An 18,143-nucleotide genomic window follows, 5' to 3' on the forward strand; every position below is an offset into this window, starting at 1 on the left:
CCAGCAACGGGAGGCAGAGGTGGAAGGATTGCCGCAAATTCTAGAGCCGACTGGGCTGCCTGGTGAAACGCCATCTTGAAAGAAGGGGGCTCAAAAAAGACCACAGGAGCTGGCAACTGGTATTCTCTGCTAACAGAAGGTAGGCATGGAAAACGGGAAGCAGGGCGTATGGATTAACTAACGTACAGGGCACTGGTGAAAAGATGCGTGATGGGCTGAGCCAGATTAGATCCAAAAACGGCAACAACGGGAAGTCAGCACAGCAGGAGGGAGTGGAATTGTATTTCACTGAGGAGAGCACGTTCACAGTGCTATTTTGTGTCCTTAATGATCCAGGCTAATGGACGGGAGGGCAGCATTTATAATTCAAAAATATACTTGTCTCTGGCTTTGGAACACATTAGCTGAATTTTTTGGTAGCAGACCGAACTTTCTATTTATATTTTGCTTGGGCTACTACTTAATTCTTAAGCATTATAATACTCTGCCTGCAGCATGCCTTTAGACTCCTTTCTCGTTACTATGAAACTATCAGCATCGGCAAACGTGTCCTCCTCCAGTGCACAGCTGGGAGAGGGAGAGGGACAATGTGGAGGCGAGCTGGACAAGCTGGACGAAGGGAGACAGGCCCGTCATTGAAGTATCGGCATCAGTAAACACCGAAGCAGTCACACAGAGATGACCTGAGACACTCACTAAGAGAGCTTTTTGTCAGTGATGCTGGGGATCAAACCCAAGGCTGTATACAGGCACTGTATGCAAGCACTACAGAACATCTCCAGCCAGAGAAGAGAATTCTTCCCTGAGCATTCCTTTGTCCTAAGACCTATGGGTGACCTTTGGTGAGATTCAGAAATGACTGCAAAGTATGAAAGATGTTTAATCGAAATTTATAGACAAAAAACAAGCTAAGGACCCAGCCTGCAAACACAGCTGATACCAAACCCTAGAGAGACACAAACACTGAGATTCCTCTTTAGCTAAATACACTGTAATATGTCACACACTCAGTACATGCTGAATGCCAGGCACTTTGCTACACCTGGCATATACATTATTGCCACAACAGTCATGCTGCCTCTCTGTACAGGCAGCATGGTTACCCTTAGTGGTCATCGTTACACAACCTATAATTACTTGGGAAGTCTCAATGAGGGACTGTTTACACTGGGTTGGCCTGTCAGCATGCCTATGGGAGATTGCCTTAATTAAACTGATTAGTACAGGAGGATCCAACCCACTGTTGGCAGCACCATTCCCTAGGCAGGAATCATGAGCTGTGTAGAGTGAAGGAATGGAGCTGAGCACAGCAGGAGGAGAACAAGCATGCATGCATTCATTTCTTCAAGTTCCTGCTACCTTGATTCTCCCATGAAATAGACTGTAACCTGGAATTGTGAACTTAAAAAAAAAAAAAAAAAAAAAAACTTCTCCTCTAGGTTGCTTTGTTATAGCATTTTATCATAGCAACAGAAATGAAACTATGGCATGTGGTAAGGAAATCATGGTTCAGAGAAATCTATCGAGACCAGAGCCCTCCTAGCTTATGTTCTACATACTACTACTCTAGCAGAACAAAGTCTTTTTCTTAATAAACAAAACAGAAAACACCAACCTGCTCTGATGCAGACAAGGGTAGGGGCAAGGACCCTAATTCCTTCAGCAACTCATTTGTTTCCTTGGCCAGCTGATTTGTGGAGTGCTGTAACTGTTGCCTAAGAGAGAAGAGACAGGTGTCAGGATGCTTTATGCTCAGGGACTCCCAGTGCAAGGAACGGAGGGCCATTCACACAGGCGCTTCAATGCCTGTGTTCACAGACCCACGTCAAGGCCTTGCTGCAGCAAGGTCCCCTGAGCAGGCAGACACTCACTCAGTGATACCCAATGAAGGAAGCACAGACCAGGAAGTTCAATGGTTTGGGAAGAAAAGCATTCTGACAGAAACATAAGAGTAATTACTACCTACACCCAAACCTAATGGCCTTAATACACTGCACTCACTTAAAATTCTCACTGATTTCCCAGGTGCTCAGTAGCTGGTCAGTGCATGGTCAGTACCTAGCACAGTCCACTGACTAGGGTGGTTAGATGAAACCTATTAAAAGCATAGCTTCCTACATACCTAGAAAAAAAAACTCCGAAGATCATTCCCAAGTTCTTGCTTAAAAGCTGATTCTTTTGCGGACTTATCCTTTGCTTCCCTCCCCTGCTCGTTATGCCCGACTTTCTAGCTCTTCCTCCAAAATAAAGCCCTATACCGTTTAGAGCACTTACCTCTTGTGCAAGATACTGGGTTCAATCTCTAGCACCATAAAAGTAACCACCAAAACTATAGATATAAAGGAGCTGGGTGCTGGGCACAGTGGACTTCACCACTAGTCCTAGCTCCTCTGAGGCTGGTATGGGAGGAGCATTTGAGGCCAGCAGTTTGAGGCCAGCCTCTACAACATAGTGGGATGGATGGACGGAAGGAAGGAAGGAAATCCAAGAGGGAAGAACATGAAATATGAAAGTGATGCTATGGAAATAAACAGACAGACAGACAGAAGGTTCTTCCCATCATGGTTTCCTCTACTCCCTGGCCATTTCTACAAAGGTTTTAAGGGGTGACAGAGAAGTCACATGCTATGGTCTGAATTCATGTTGAAATCCTAGCTCCCAAGTGATGTTAGTAGGGGGAAGGACTAGAAAATGACCAGCCTGTGCGGGCCTTCCATGAGTGCATTAATGCCCGACGAGGCACCAGAGAACTAGCTCTTCTTGTGAGGACACAGGAAGAAAGCATCAACTGCCTAGCTCGGGGGCTACTCATTTAATCCCAGCACTCAGATGGCAGAGGCAGGTGGATCTCCAGGAGTTCCAGGGCAGCCACGGCCATATAGTGACACCATTTCAAAAGGAAAACAAAAGCCAAGTGTTATCTATGAAAAAGAGGGTCCTCATCAGACACTGTATCTGCCAGAAACTGGATCTTCAACCCCTCAGCCGTGAGAACTATGAGAAATAAAGTCTGATTGCTTATGAACTACCTAGCCTATTATCTACTGCTGCTGCAGCCTTAATGGCTACAACAGCACTTTTTTTTTTTTTTTCACTGCAAGCAGGCGTCTAGGATTAGAAAGTAAGAGAGACAGCAAGAGGGAGCCAATCAGAAGCCAGACCGTTCCAGAAACACAAACATATGCAGACATGTCACCTTTCCCTAGAACAGCTCCTGTGACAGAGGTCACTCTCTCACTTCACAACGTAATGCTGCTCAGCAGGCTTTAAAGATATAGAACCTGGGGGCTGGAGAGATGGCTCAGTGGTTAAGAGCACTGGCTGCTATTCTAGAGGACCCAGGTTCAATTCCCAGCACCCACATGACAGCTCACAACTGTCTGTAACTCCAGTTCCAGGAAATCTGACACCTTTACACCAATGCACATAAAATAAAATTAAATAAATTTAAAAAAAGATACACTCCCCCTCCTGGGCTGGAGAGATGGCTCAGTGGTTAAGAGCACGTAAATAATACTGCTCTTCCAGAGGTCCTGAGTTCAATTCCCAGCAACCACATGGTGGCTCACAACCATCTGTAGTGAGATCTGGTGCCCTCTTCTGGTATGCAGGGACACATGCAGGCAGAACACTGTATACATAATAAATAAATAAATCTTTAAAAAAAAAAAAAAAAAGATATAGAACCTGGTGGCACAGCCTTTAATCCCAGCACTTAGGAGTCACAGGCAGGAGAATCTCCATGAGTTTGAGGCCAGCCTGAGACCTTATCTCAGGGAGATAGATAGATAAGATAGACAGACAGACAGACAGACAGATAGATAGAACAGAACTTTTAAAAATTACATTTTATTTGTTTATTGTATGGGGCGGGGGGCACAGGTGTACCAGGATGCATGTGGGACATGCTGACATCAGAGAACAATTTTCCAGATTTAAATTTCTCCTTCTACTACGTAGGTTACAAAAATCAAACTCAGATCCCCAGCTCAATGGCAAGCACTTCTCTTTACTTGGTGAAGCATCCTGCTGGCCCCAAGAATAAAATTTTTACTTTATTATTTTATGTAGATAGGTGATTTGCCTGCATGTATGTCTACGCACTACATATGAGCAGTGTCCACAGAGGCCAGAAAACAGAGCTGGATCCCACAGAAATGAAGCTACAGATAGTTGTGAATCACCATGTGGGTGCTGGGAATTGAACCCATGTCTTCTGGAAGAGAAGGGTGTGCTCTTAACCAATGAATCATCTCTCTAGCCCCAAGAATAGAACTTTAAAAGCAAAAATAAAATCAAGAAAGATGTGATTAATACAAAAGAATCAGTTTTCCTACCAGACCATTTATTCTCTCACTTGTGGTCCCTTTCCATCACTGAGAATGAGCTGGAAATCCAACCAAACTAAATCATCAGGAGTCCTGTGTCAACAGGAGGGTCATCGACACAGGGATACATTGATAGAGCTCCTTGAGACAACTGAGGAGCAGAGGGAGTTCCTTCTCTACCTCCCTAACTTACTTGGCAAGCCTAACCAAGGGAAGAAAAGAAACTGTTCAAGGCGGCAGAAATCTGGATCCATTAATACACTTTGCTCCCCTCTTCCAGGTCCAGCTAGTACCCCTGACCCACAGCCTCCTGTTCTGACCTCACAGATCTGAAGTGGAAGGATACTATGTTCTCAAAGGGCCCTCACAAAATTCAACCTTGTTGGGAAGCTACTCACAAATTTTCCTGGAGCTTGCTTGAGTCCTGCTTAGTTCCAAGTTGGCTCATCAAATTCTTTATCTGAGCAGCTAGAAAGAAGGGGAAAAGACTTATTTTAAAAAATAAGCACATTCATCATGAGCATCCTACTCCTCAGAGCACTGGTCACCCCATATCCCACATACATGCAACTAACAGGAACCACACGCTAAGACCAAAATCTTGACAGACACATTCCTCCACAGTGCTTTCCAGGTTCACTTTTCTCCTACCCAGCATGTCACTGAACAGAAAGTGGTTTTGTTTGTCATCTCCATAGAACTGGACAATACTTCTAGATGTCTCTAGACATCTAAACTGACACTACACACTTCATCTCCTTTAAGACCGGGAAGGCGGTAGATTGGTAGTGCACACACCCAAGGCCTGGAGTTCCATCCCAGTAGCACAAAAAAGGGAAGGAAATACTCACCACCTTCCAAAGAGTCTCAAAGCTACAACAATCTGCAACAACATCTTCTAACTTGGTTTTTTGAGAGGCAGTCTCAATCTGTAGCCTAGGCTGCCCTCAATCTCCTATCTATCTTCTTGCCTCAACGTTGAGCCTATAAGTTAGATTCCTGATGATTTAGTCTAGTTGGATTTCCAACCATAAATGAAGAAAAATTATTCTCAGTGACCCAAAGAGATCATAAGGGAGAGAATAAATGGTCTGGTGGGAGAACTCCTGATTCTTCTCTTTTTTAAAAATCACGTTTTTCTTGACATCACAAGTATGAGTCACTACACCATCTTGCAACAAACAATTTAAGTCCGTGGGGTGGGGATGTAGTTTACTTGGTAGGGAGCTTGCCTAGCATGCATGAAGCCCTGGGTTCAAATCCTCAGCACTGCATGAAAAAACAGAGTGGTACGAGCCCTTCAGTTCAAAGGTATCCTCAGGTATAGGAAGTTCAAAGCCAGCCTAGAATACACCAGATCCTGTCTCAAAAACAACATCATTGAAAATTTATCCATCAATACAAGCTAGCTTTTTTTTAAACAGCAAATGGTTTTTAGAAAGACAATGAACATTTATTTTTAATGACAGGTGAACACTTAGCACATACAATATCTGTGCACACACAGTAAGTGACAAAGTAAAATATTCAATCCCAGGCAAAGAGACTCCAATGGAGAGTGCTCCTTCCTATATGGCATCACAGCCAAAAACAGTTTTGTTCAGCCCTTTCCTTCTCCTAGGTATCTGGCAGCCTGGGAATGCTCATGTTTGAATCCCCCAGGCCTATCAATAAGGACTATGTTAGTACTGGTCTTCCTGGAACCTTCCTGTCCCTGTCCCTCACTAGTCTCTGCAACAGAGGCAGAGCTCTTGACTTCTTCTTGCTTTGCTTTCTATTTTCTTTCTCAGGTTGTCAGGGAAGGTGAGGGAAGACTTACTAAGTTGGAGGATAGTTGTATGTTTTTTTTTTTTTGGGGGGTGGTTCCCAAGGAGATGACTGTCTGTCTCCTTGGGAACCCAGGACCTTACATATGCTAACCTACAATATCTAAAGAACAGAACTTATTAATAGACTATTCTTAGTTGGTCCGAGTGAAGTAGTGTTTACAACTAATTTTGTTTGTTTGGTTGGTTGGTTTTTTTAAGACAGGGTTTCTTTGGTAGCTCTGGCTATCCTGGAATTCACTTTGTAGATCAGACTAGCCTTGAACTCACAGAGATCTACCTGCCTCTGCCTCCTGAGTGCTGGGATTAAAAGTGTGCACCACCATGCTGGCTGATGTTTACAACTGATTGGTTCCAGCCAGTTAGATATTCTTCTGTTCCTTCTCCACTATCGCCGCATCACTTAACGAGTAGGAGAACATTTTCAGGTTGATGCAGAATCTCAACAGATAATACAGCACAGACAAAAGACAGTTCCTCTGTGAGCGAGTGCATTTCCTATTCCCTCTGAATTAGTGTCAAAGCTTCATTCATGCTCTCAGGCTACAAAAGGACAGGCTTAGCGAAGCAACTGAGGAAGCCAATGCTGTATGTTAATATCACACAGGTGACGCACATACACCTTCCATATACACACATAGTGTTTCCAGAGCTAACCAAGAAGGATGTCCACTTACTCCAAATTTGAGGTTTAAGGATCAATCCTTCTAGGTCTAGTTTGATGGCTTAGTGGGTAATGGCACCTGCTATAAAGTCTGACACCTGAGTTTGAACCCAGGAACCCACATGGGAGAAAGAAACAACTTCCATCCACTAACTGCCAATGGGTAGCACACATGCACCCTCCCTACACACATAAGTGAATAATTTAAAAACAAAACAAAATACCCACTTAGCCAGTCATACTGGCACACGCCTTTAATACCACCACTCAGGTGGTAGAGGAAGGTGGAGCCTCTGTGAGTTCAAGGCCGGCCTGGTCTACATAGTGAGTTCCAGGATAGCCAGAGCCACATAATGAGGCTCTGTCTAATAAACAAACAAATAAATAAATAAATAAATGTCCCAAATTCGTATTTCAGTAATGGTGTCCTTTAAAATACCAAAATGTTAAGCCCAGTGTGGTGACCCATGCTTATAATCCCAGCAGTCAAGAGGCTGAGGCAAGAAGACCAGTCAATAGCCTGGTCTACATACTGAGGGTATGTATGAATAGCCTGGGGCTATATAGCCAGATCTTTTCTAAAAAAATAAAATAAAATTGAGCTGGTTTGCACATGCCTGCATGAGGAGGATCATGAGTTCAAGACCAGCTTTGGCTATTGTGGTGGTTTAAAGGAAAATGGCCCCCAAAAACTCACAGGGAGTGGCACTATTAGGAGGTGTGGCCTTTTTGGAGTAGGTGTGGTCTTGTTGGAGGAAGTGTGTCACTGTAGAGGTGGGCTTTGAGGTCTCATATATGCTCAAGCTATCTTAGACCACTTCCTGTTGCCTGTAGGTCAAGATATACAGTGCTTAGCTCCTTCTCCAGCACCATGTCTGCCTGCATGCTGCCATGTCCCACCATGATAATAGAAACCTCTGAACTGTAAGCCACCCAATTAAATGTTTTCCTTTATAAGAGTTCCCATAGTCATGGTTTCTCTTCACAGCAACAGAAATTCTAAGACAGCTATATATCAAGTTTGAGGCCATCCTGAGCTACCTGAACTCCTGTCCCCCCAAAAACAAGACCAAGCAATTTACCTTTTGACAAGACTCCTAAGATATTTCTATTCTATTCTCTTTAGTAGAGGTTACTTATACCTCAATAATTCCATAGGAAAACATCAGGACTGTAATTACTATATTCTACTAAAATACAAACAGCCATTTTTCTTCATCACTAACATGTAGATGGTCCTTATCCAAATTCAGTAAGAATTAAGGTATCACTAAAGCTATCAACTGTATGCTGTAACAATGATTTATGAAAGGCAGGCATTAGGGATGGAGATGTACTCAGTTGGTAGAGTTCTTGCTGAGTGTGCATGAAGCCCTGAGTTCAATCACCAGCACCATAAACAACCAGGCAAAGTGGTACATTCTTGTAATGCCAGTGCTTGAGAAACAGAAGCAGGAGTTTAGAGTCATCCTCTCTAAACCAGCCTCAGTCATATGAAACGCTGTTTCAAAAAGAGGGGAAAGGTAGACATGAATACTAGCTCTCACTATGCAGACACTGGGCTAGTTTATTTGGTATTTTCTTATTTGACCCTAACCAATGCTAAAGCATTAGCATCCTCCTGCTGCATGTGGGCAAAAGATGCTCAAGAGTGACAGGACTGACTTGTTCATTCGGAGGACAGTACCTACTCCACATTGTCCTAGACCCCAGATGGCACTTACTTTAGGAAGCTTACATTCTCAAGGGTGGATAATAAACACTCACCAGGAGGTGATAGTCCTACCAAAAGAAATAAATTCAAGTAAGGGTGAAGGAGTAGGCAGAGGGTAGTCACTCACAGTGGTGGCCAGATAAGGAGACAATGAACACAGATAAAGAAAATGCACCTGTGGAAGGGAGGTAATCCAGACAAAGCGGAATTAACTAGGGCAAAGTCCTCAAAACAAGAGCCAGTGGTGTGGTGCTAGAGCTGAGTAGCAAGAGATAAAAGTGTTGGCCAAAGAGGTAGTGGGAAGCCAGGTTATAGAGGACCTTGTGCAATTATGATGAGATTTTAATTAAATGGCAAGCCCCTGATGGACTATGAATAGCATGCCATAACTAGAATTCAAATGCAGGGCTGGTTCCAAAGGCTATATGCTTTGAGTCAGAGAGTGTTGCTCTCAAAGGGCTGACTCTTAAAGGAAATAGAATGCAGTCACACAGGGCTGGTCTGGATTTTCCAGGGTTCCACTTTGCCCCACCCTGCTTATCTGACAGTGCCTTAACCTAACTCCAGATAGACTGATGTCCTTGCTCTCACCTGCTCCCTTCCCCAGTGCCCTCCCACTGGGAATATGCCTCTGTACTCACTGGAGTCCAGCAGAGTACCAGGCACTCAGTGGGTACAAAGACACCGCTGAGTCAGCCTCTTCCCTTCGACTTTATGGCATTCACATTACGGCAAAAGATGTGAATTAAGGTAAATCAGGAATAAGGAGACTTAACATATAAGCCAGACTAAACTATTAACTAGATGTTCAGAACTGGGCATGCTGTTTTATTTTGCTGGGCCTCTTTTTCACCACTTGCAGATTATAACCAGATTTAACTAATTTTATTAAATACTTACTATGTGTGTGGGGTTTCACTTTTTCTCATTAAATCTTGTAATTTGTTCTACTTAGCCAAGGCTGGCCTTCATACATAACTGAGAATGACCTTGAACTTCTGATCTTCCTGCCTCCACCTCTGGAGTGCTGGGGTCCTCGCAGGCATAGGCTACCATGCCCAAGTATTTGTGTTGCTAGAGATTAAACCTAAGGATTTGTACATGTTGGGCAAGTATTGTGTCAATTCAGTTACATGCCCAACCCTCCCATTTGACACTGCTAATACTGAGGACTAAGTGATTTCCAAGTACTCCCACGCTGCCGAATCACAAAGTCAGTAACAATGAAACAGCTTTAGTCCCAGAAAGATGGTGAGTAAACAGGGAGCCTTTCTGCAATCCAAAAGTATGGCTCAGAGATGGTCTGCATGTGCTTTGTTTGTTTGTTTGTTTGTTTGTTTGAGACAGGGTTTCTCTGTGTAGCCTTGATTGTCCTGCAACTTGCTCTGTAGAACCAGGCTGGCCTCAAACTCAGAGATCTACCTGCTTCTGCCTCCAGAGTGCTGGGATTAAAGGTGTGCACCATCACAGCCCAGCCTGTGACTTTCTTAATCATGTAAATGCAAGGTGCAAACTGAGCATGCTGGCACCTACTTCAATCCCAGCACTCAAGAAGCACAGGAAAGTGTATCTCTGTGTTCAAGGCTAGCCTGGTCTACAGAGTGAGTTCCAGGCCAGTCAGGGCTACATAGTCAAGACTGTCTCAGAAAACCAAATAAGTAAATAAAACGAAACACAAAGTGGGACAGCTGAGCATGGTGGCATACACTTGTACTGAGTTAGCCAGCACTCAGGATGGGGAGGATCTGAACCTCAAGCCAACTTGGACTAGAGAGTGAGACTCTGTTTGAAAGTTAGCTGATGCTGGGCAGAGATGCCACATACCCTTAATCCCAGCACTCAGGAAGTAGAGGCGGGAGGATCTCTGAGTTCAAGGCCAGCCTGGTCTATAGTGTGAGTTCCAGGACAGCCAAAGCTACACACAGAAACCCTGTGTTGGAAAAAAAGAAAAAAAGTAAGCTGAGACTATCTAAAATACATATCAAAATATGTAGCTAGTTATTCATTACCTATGAAAACATTAAATACTCTAGAAAGCTGTGGAGATTTCATAGACTATGGAAAAAGTCAATAACCATTATTTTCTGTGTACTTTCAGATGACACAGAACTTTTTTTTTCCCCATCTAGACTTTTCTGATTTCCTTTGTGGAAATCATCTGGACTTCCAAGTTACGAAGTTTGGGGAAGTAGGGCTGGGAACTTTGGAGTCATTTGCTTACTAAGCACCAGAATGAATGTAAGCCTTCGTTGGCTCTGTCTGTATTTCTGAACTAAGATATCTTCCTACAAGCTTCCATCCAGACCATGAGACATCCTAAAATCCAAACCATCCAAGCCATAAGGATGACAGGGTCTTCCATTTACCAGATGCTAAGGCAGAGTTCTTTCAGACGGCCCTCTGTGAGCACAGCATGAGGAACTGTGACTAATGATTAGCGACCATTGGTCACACAGCTCACACCCAAGAGCTGCAGCCTTCCGAAAGCGTAAAGCACAAACCAGGAACATTTACACATATTTTCACTTTGAGTGTGCTTAAAAATATCACAATGACAAATTTTGAAAATATTTTTTATCAAAATGAGTTAAATCTAAAAGGATCTTCTGTCCACTTGGTTAACATGAACACTCCTTTTCTTTAAACAATAAACTTTTAAAAAATTTTATGTGAATGGGTATTTTTCCTGCATGCATGACTATGCACTGATTGTGTGCTTGGTGCCTGAGGAGACCAGAAGAGGGCATCGATCTCCTGAACTTGAGTCAAGGGTGGTTGCAAGCCACCATGTGAGTTCTGGGAATTGAACCCAGGATCTCTAGAAGAGCAGCAAATTCTCTTAACCCCTGAGCTAACTCTCTAGACCTGAACATTCCTTTTCCAAGAACTCTAGCAAATGAAAGTTTTATTGGGGGGGGGGGAGGGTTGAGGAGAATGGTGTGGAAGTGTGGGGGCCAGAAGACAACCTTCGGTGTCATTCCTCAGCTGCCACACCGCTTGGCTGGCCCTTGATCTCCAAGGATCCACCTATCTCAGTCTCTCTGGCACTTCATGTACCACATCTGGGTTCTGAAGATCAAACTCAGATCCTCAAATAAGCTAGCTCTTCAGCCCCTTTGATTGACATGTTATTGCTAGGAAGATGGTTCGGTGGTAGAATGCTTACCTACCACTTGTACGTAAAGGCTTGGGCTCAGTCCCCAGCACATGAAGTAGACAGACATTTATAATGTTTTATAATACAACTTTGTATGTGCAGATCAGCTGGGGAGTGAACCAAGGATCTTACTAGCTAGGCATGTGCTCTACCACTGAGCTACATCCCCAACCCTTGTTAAAATACTCTGGATATGGGCTGAAGAGATGGCCCAGTAAGATACAGCATTTGCTGTTCTTCAGAGGACCCAGGTTCAGTTCTTAGCACCTATACAGCAGCTCACAACTGTCTATAACTCCAGTTCTAGGGGACCCAATACCTGACCCTCTTTGGTTTCTTCAGGCACCAGGCATGCACATACATACAAATGCTCATACACATAAAATAAATTAAAAAATATTTTGGATAAAGACAATTGAGAACCTCCTTTGAAATGCTACCTAATACTAGAAACTAATGTAAAGACATTACATTGCCAAATGTAAAGACAAACCCTTCTGTTCTGTGTAAGCAATTTTGTAATGATGCCTAGGTCTAGCATGGTAGCACAAGCCTGTCATCCTAGCACTTAGGACATAAAAGCAGAAGGATCAGTTCAAGGCCAATCTCAGATATCTATAGAACTTGGGGGAAAAAAACAAAAACAAAAAATAAAAACACTAGACTTAACCTCTTCTATCTCTGACCTCTCATTGTTAAAAATGTCCTGGCTAAAACTCATTTATTTATTTATTTATTTATTTATTTATTTATTTATTTATTTATTTATTTGATGTGCATTGGTGTTTTGCAGTGGGTGTCAGGTCCCCTGGAACTGGAGTTACAGAAAGTTGTGAGCTGCCATGTGGGTGCTGGGAATTGAACCCAGTTCCTCTGGAAAAGCAGTCAGTGCTCTTAACCACTGAGCCATCTCTCCAGCCCCATGGCTAAAACTCTTTAAAAAAAAAAAAAGAATATGAAGTAAATCAATTTATTGTATATTACGGCTAACATCAACACCAAGAATTATTCTAATTTGAACACTCTTTATGCACTTTTTAGCAGATATCAGCAGAATCTACACGTCCCCATGAACCATAGTCCAAATCTATTCAATCATAGTGAAAGCAACCTTCCATCACACGGGTGGATGGGACAAAAGTCTCCTTATGTGAGACAATCTCACGCTCTAATTCAATACACTAAAAACATTCAGAAGATGCAGAGATGACTCGGCAGTTGAGAACATTTTGTTATTCTTGAAGAGAACTTGGATTAGGTTCCTAGCACACCTATGTAAGCTTACAACCATTTGTAACCCCAGTTCCAGGGGAATCTGACTCCCCTCTTCTGACCTATGAGGGTGCCAGGCATGCACATGAAACACATACATACACACAGGAAAACAAACTCATAAACAAACATATTCAATGACAAAAGTACTATACTAAAACATAAAACAAGGCCAGGTGTGATGTCATATGCATTTAATCCCAGCCCTCAAGCGGCAGAGGCAGGCAGAACTCTATGAGTTCCAGGCCAACCAAAGCTACACAGTGAAATCCTGTTTCATTTTTAAAAATAAATAAATAGAAAATAAAACAAAAGAAATCCACAAACTCAGAAAACTACCTACACCAAGCACGAAAGGCTTTTGTACTGATTATGGCCAACTCGGTGTTCTGATACTCTGATGCTACATGGAGACAGTGAAAACCGCCTACCACACAAACACACACATCATATATACACACATTCATTGAGAGCTGAGCTACATCCCCGATCCTCATTACAGAGACAGGGTCTCTCTATACATGGAACAAGTTATTTATTCTCAGGCCAGCTGCAAACTCCTGATCCTCCTGCCTCAGTCTCTTGAAGGCTGGGATTTACCTTTTAAAAAACAGCTTCTCAAAGAGTGGTGGTGGTGCATGCCTACAATTCTAGCACTTGAGAGGCAGAGGCAAGAAAATCAGGAGTTAAAGGCTAACCTGGGCTACATGAGCCCTTGTATCACCACTCCCCCATACCAACAAACAAAACAAAATTCCAGTCACTACACTAAGTAGTAAATCTGTAAACTAAACTGAAAGTGAGGACTAACAATTAAAGGTATAATACTCCACTTCATACAAGAGTGACAACACGTGGTTGTTGAGCACAGACTCTAAACTAAGACTGTGCTCTTGGCTTTTCTTGATGTGTAGCCCTGCATAGCCTGGAACTTGCTATTTGCCCAGGCTGGCCTTGAACGCACTGTGTTGATCCTCCTGACTCTGCCTCTCAAGTGACGGAATTACAGGTTGGACCACCATGTCCAGCGAGACTGCCTATGTTTGATTCCTGGCTCCACCGCTTTCTAGTTGAGTGATCTAGGGGAAATGATGACAGTGTCTGTTTCCTCACCTAAGAAGTGGGAGCACCAAGAGAAGCTTCGTGAGGCTGATATGAGGATGAAATGAGCTAACAGGAGTCTAACTTTAGAATGCTGTCTGGCACATAAAAGCACTCAACTAAGGATAGCTATTATCAAACCCAAGGCCAAGAAAAATGTACTTAGCAATGATAAAAATCAATTAAGTACATACTGAATGCCAACATAGCCACTGCTGAGCCAGGCACGGTCGAAAGAGAAATGTATAATGCACGGTCCTTCATCCAACAAAAGAGCACTGCTCCAGTGGCAAGGTCGGAAAGCTCGGCTTAATTAAGGAACACAGAATATAAGCAGAGATTCAGCTGCCAGGAGAGACTGCGTGTTACATTTACGGAAAAGGGACCTAATGACAGCCGGCGTGTCTTATGTGTTCAGTAGGTAGGTAGCAGGCACTGTTGGTCTGTTTTCGACAGGGCCTCGCGTAGCCAAGGCTGGCCTTGAACTCCTGCCTCCACCTCCCAAGGGTGAGGATTACAGACATCCCCTTTGTAGCAAGCCCTGCTTTAGCACACACATAAAGTTATCTCAGTCTTCAAAACCCTATGAAATAAATAAGACCACAGATGAGGAAACTGAGCAGGAGGGGAAAAGCAAAACTCACCAAAACACTTACAAAACTGGTAAGAAGCCGAGGGAAAATGCAAACTTAGTTCTCGAACATTTAAATGAAGTTTCCTAGTCTTTCAGTAAACAAGCGGAGCCTGGCGTGGTGGCATACCCCTTTAGTCTCACCACTCTGGAGGCTGAGGCAAGCAGATCTGTGAGTTCCAGACCAACCTGGTCTCTTAGCCAGGCCAGCCAGAGCTACACACTCCGTCTCAAAAGACAAAAAAATTGCCAGGCGGTGATGGTACCTGCCTTTAATCCCAGCACTCAGGAGGCAGAGGATCTCTGAGTTCCAGGCCAGCCTGCTCTACAGAGCAAGTAGCAGGACAGCCAGGGCTACAGAGAGAAACTGTCTTGAAAACCCAAAACAAAACAAAACAAAAAAGCATGTCAGAGTTGAGGCTAGTACCTCATACCTATAACCCCTGTACTCAGGAAGCTGAAGCTGGAAGACTTCTAGGAGTTCAAGGGTAGCATGAGCTACAGAGTGATACGTTGTCTCAAATAATAATAATGATAATTTTTTATAATTTCCTTTCAACTACATGAGTGTTCTGCCTACATGTATGTCTGTGTACCACCTGTGTGTTTGGTGCCTGTGGGTACTTGGAACTGGACCCAGGTCCTCTACAGGAACAACAAACGCTCTTACCCAAAAAGCCATCTTTCCAGGCCCAATTTTAATAATTTTCTTTAAAAAGTCCAGGTTGAGTATGATGGTACATAACTTTAATCCCAGCACTGGGGAGGCAGAAACAGGCAATATCTGTGAGTACCAGGCTAGTCAAGGCTACACAGACACTACCTTAAAACAAATAAATTAAATAAATCAGCCACATAAGAAATGCTGTTCTTTGACTGGCAGTTAACTGTGAAGTTCTTCGGGTATTTTCCTACATTTGCCTCAGAAGCATCTGTCTAGACTCTTCAGTACACAGTAGGGGGGTCAAGAATTCTCCCCGGCCCCCCACATGTACTGTAGAACTGCCCATACCAGGCAGCCAACGCAAGCTACACCTTTAACCCACCGAGTGGGCTGCCCTGTTCCAGGCTGATGTGTTCTCCAACCCCAAACTCAAAGCTGTGGTCGAACAGTTCACAAAAAAAGGAACCGCCACTCTCAGATCTTCATGGGTGAGTGGACAAGTGCTTTTGAACACCCATTCTCAGAGAGGACTTGGGCGTTCTGGCCACGACTTTCTCACTTACAATTAGTAAGCTTCAAGACTCTATGTGGCCTGACCGCTGCCTGCCTCTCTGACTTCTTTTCCTACTTTGCTCCTTATCTTTAATCCAGCCCCACCTGCCTCCTTGCTATTTTCTGTCATGTCAAAGTCCTTGGACTTACCCTCAGCACACACTGCCTTTCTCCACTGCTCACAAAGCTCCCTCCATTCTGGTATCTGCTCACTCAAACATCTCCTCAGAGAGGCCTTCCTCACCAGCCTATCATCCATTCCTTTCTCCCTTCCCTTTACACACTTACCTGCTTTCTTCCCCTCAAGCACCTGCTACTCCCCGATACTATTTGTATGTACACACACACATGCATGCAAACATCCACACAGCACCATGCAGCACCTCCTTCTCTGCTCTATCGCCGGTGAACGGAATGCCTGTTGCACTCTGAATGAATGAACCCAGCCTATGCTGGGGACTGAGGCAAACAGCAGGAAAATAAAGATGAATAAGCCATGTTTCCTACCTCAAATGAGTTAACAATCTAGCAGGAAGATGGACATATTTCAAGAAAAGAAATCACAGCTTCCACAGCACACACATACAAACACACACACATTCAGCTAGGCAATTCTTTGACCTTTCTCAGTCTGTTTCCTAACCCACAGACTAGGGATAATTATTTCTCGGGATTGTTACGAATTAAGATATCACATATACCACCCTCCTCCCCATGGTAGTGCGGAAAGCCTTTAATCCCAGTACTCGGGAGGCAGAGGCAGGTGGACCTCTGAGTTCCAGGCCAGCCTGGTCTACAGAGTGAGTTTCAGGACAGTTAGGGCTACTCAGAGAAACCCTGTCTTGAAAAAATAAGAAAAAAAAAATGCCACATGTACTTTTTTCATACTGCCTGGCACACTATGTACTTAAACCGTAGCTAGCAACATATTAATTGTTGACTCTAATAATTCCCTTGAGTCCAATGCCTAATCAACATCTAAATCAGTATCTATCACCAAGGAAACTGCTTCTATTCCCCCCCACATACACACACCTTTTTTTTGTTGTTTGGTTTTAAGACCCACTCTATTGCTCAGGCTGGCCTTGAACTCATGGAAAATTGCCTCAGCCTCCTGAGAGCTGGAATTACAGGCCTGACTCATCAATCCTAGGTTTTGGCTTTTTCCTGTTCCCCTTTCCCTCTCTCCCCTTTTCCTTTTAAACGGGTCTCATTATGTATCCCAGGCTTGCCTTGAACTCACTATGCAGTTTAGCTTTGTCTAAGTCATGGCAATCCTCCTGCCTCACCCTCTCAGATGCTATAAGTGTGCTCCACTATACCCAGCTTCAAACCTAATTCGATTTAAGTAAACACAAATTTGCTGTTAAAAGAATATATGCCAGTCCCTATGCTTACTACATGGCTTAATACTCAAATCCAGAATATTCCACAGAAAGTCATTCAAATTAGCTTTAGTCTTGATGCAAAAACTTCAGCCTTGAAAAGAAATTTTCTTTCTTTCCCTCTCTTTCTTTCTTTCTTTTTTTCAAGACATAGTTTCTCTGTGTATCCCTGGCTGTCCTGGAACTCATTCCGCAGACCAGGCTGGCCTGGAACTCACACAGATCCGCCTGCCTCTGTCTCCAGAGTGCTGGGATTAAAGCATACGCCAACCCCACCCAGCACAAAATTTTCTTTTAAAACTTATTTATTTAGTATCATTATTGTGTGTGTGATATGTAGAACACACATACAAACCAACGCAAACACACACATGCCAGGGAAGAGAGTGTGGAGGTCAGAGTACAGCTCTGTGGAGTTAATTTGCCCCTTCCACCTTTACATGGGCTCTGGGGTGCAAACCAGGTTATCAGGCTTCCATAGCAAGCACTTTACCTGGAGCCATCTTGCCTGCCCCTTGAACCTGGATTTTCTGATCTAACTTGTAGATCAGTTCTAGTTCCCTTGACAAAAGGGAACTGGAACACAAAGTACCATGCTTTCTAACCATCGATCACAGTATTCTGTTTTTAGTATCTGGGTTTAACAACCCGAATATTCTTCCTACCTCCAAACACCCAGTGCCAACCCTTCCCACCAGAAATCTATCTCTCAGCTTCTACAATATACATTTAAATTGAAAAGCAAAGTGACAAGCTGGGTTTGGTGGTACAGGTCTTTAATCTCAGCACTTGGGAGGCAGAGACATGTAGATCTCTGAGTTCAAGGCCACCCTGGTCTACAGAGAGAGT

General features: G+C 43.6%; 1 protein-coding gene across 1 annotated transcript in view; it reads right to left on the minus strand.

The window, feature by feature from the left end:
• Stx12 (syntaxin 12) overlaps positions 1-18,143 on the minus strand; it is a 33,236-nt gene that overhangs the window by 13,721 nt on the left and 1,372 nt on the right. Inside the window, exons 2-3 of the mRNA XM_006975606.4 lie at positions 4,727-4,796; positions 1,616-1,715 (exon numbers count right to left, since the gene is read on the minus strand). Of these exons, the coding sequence (XP_006975668.1) occupies positions 1,616-1,715; positions 4,727-4,796 (170 nt within the window). The remainder of the gene's footprint in view (positions 1-1,615; positions 1,716-4,726; positions 4,797-18,143) is intronic.

This window comes from Peromyscus maniculatus, chromosome 2, assembly GCF_049852395.1.
Source record: "Peromyscus maniculatus bairdii isolate BWxNUB_F1_BW_parent chromosome 2, HU_Pman_BW_mat_3.1, whole genome shotgun sequence".
Classification (NCBI taxonomy): Eukaryota; Metazoa; Chordata; class Mammalia; order Rodentia; family Cricetidae; genus Peromyscus; species Peromyscus maniculatus.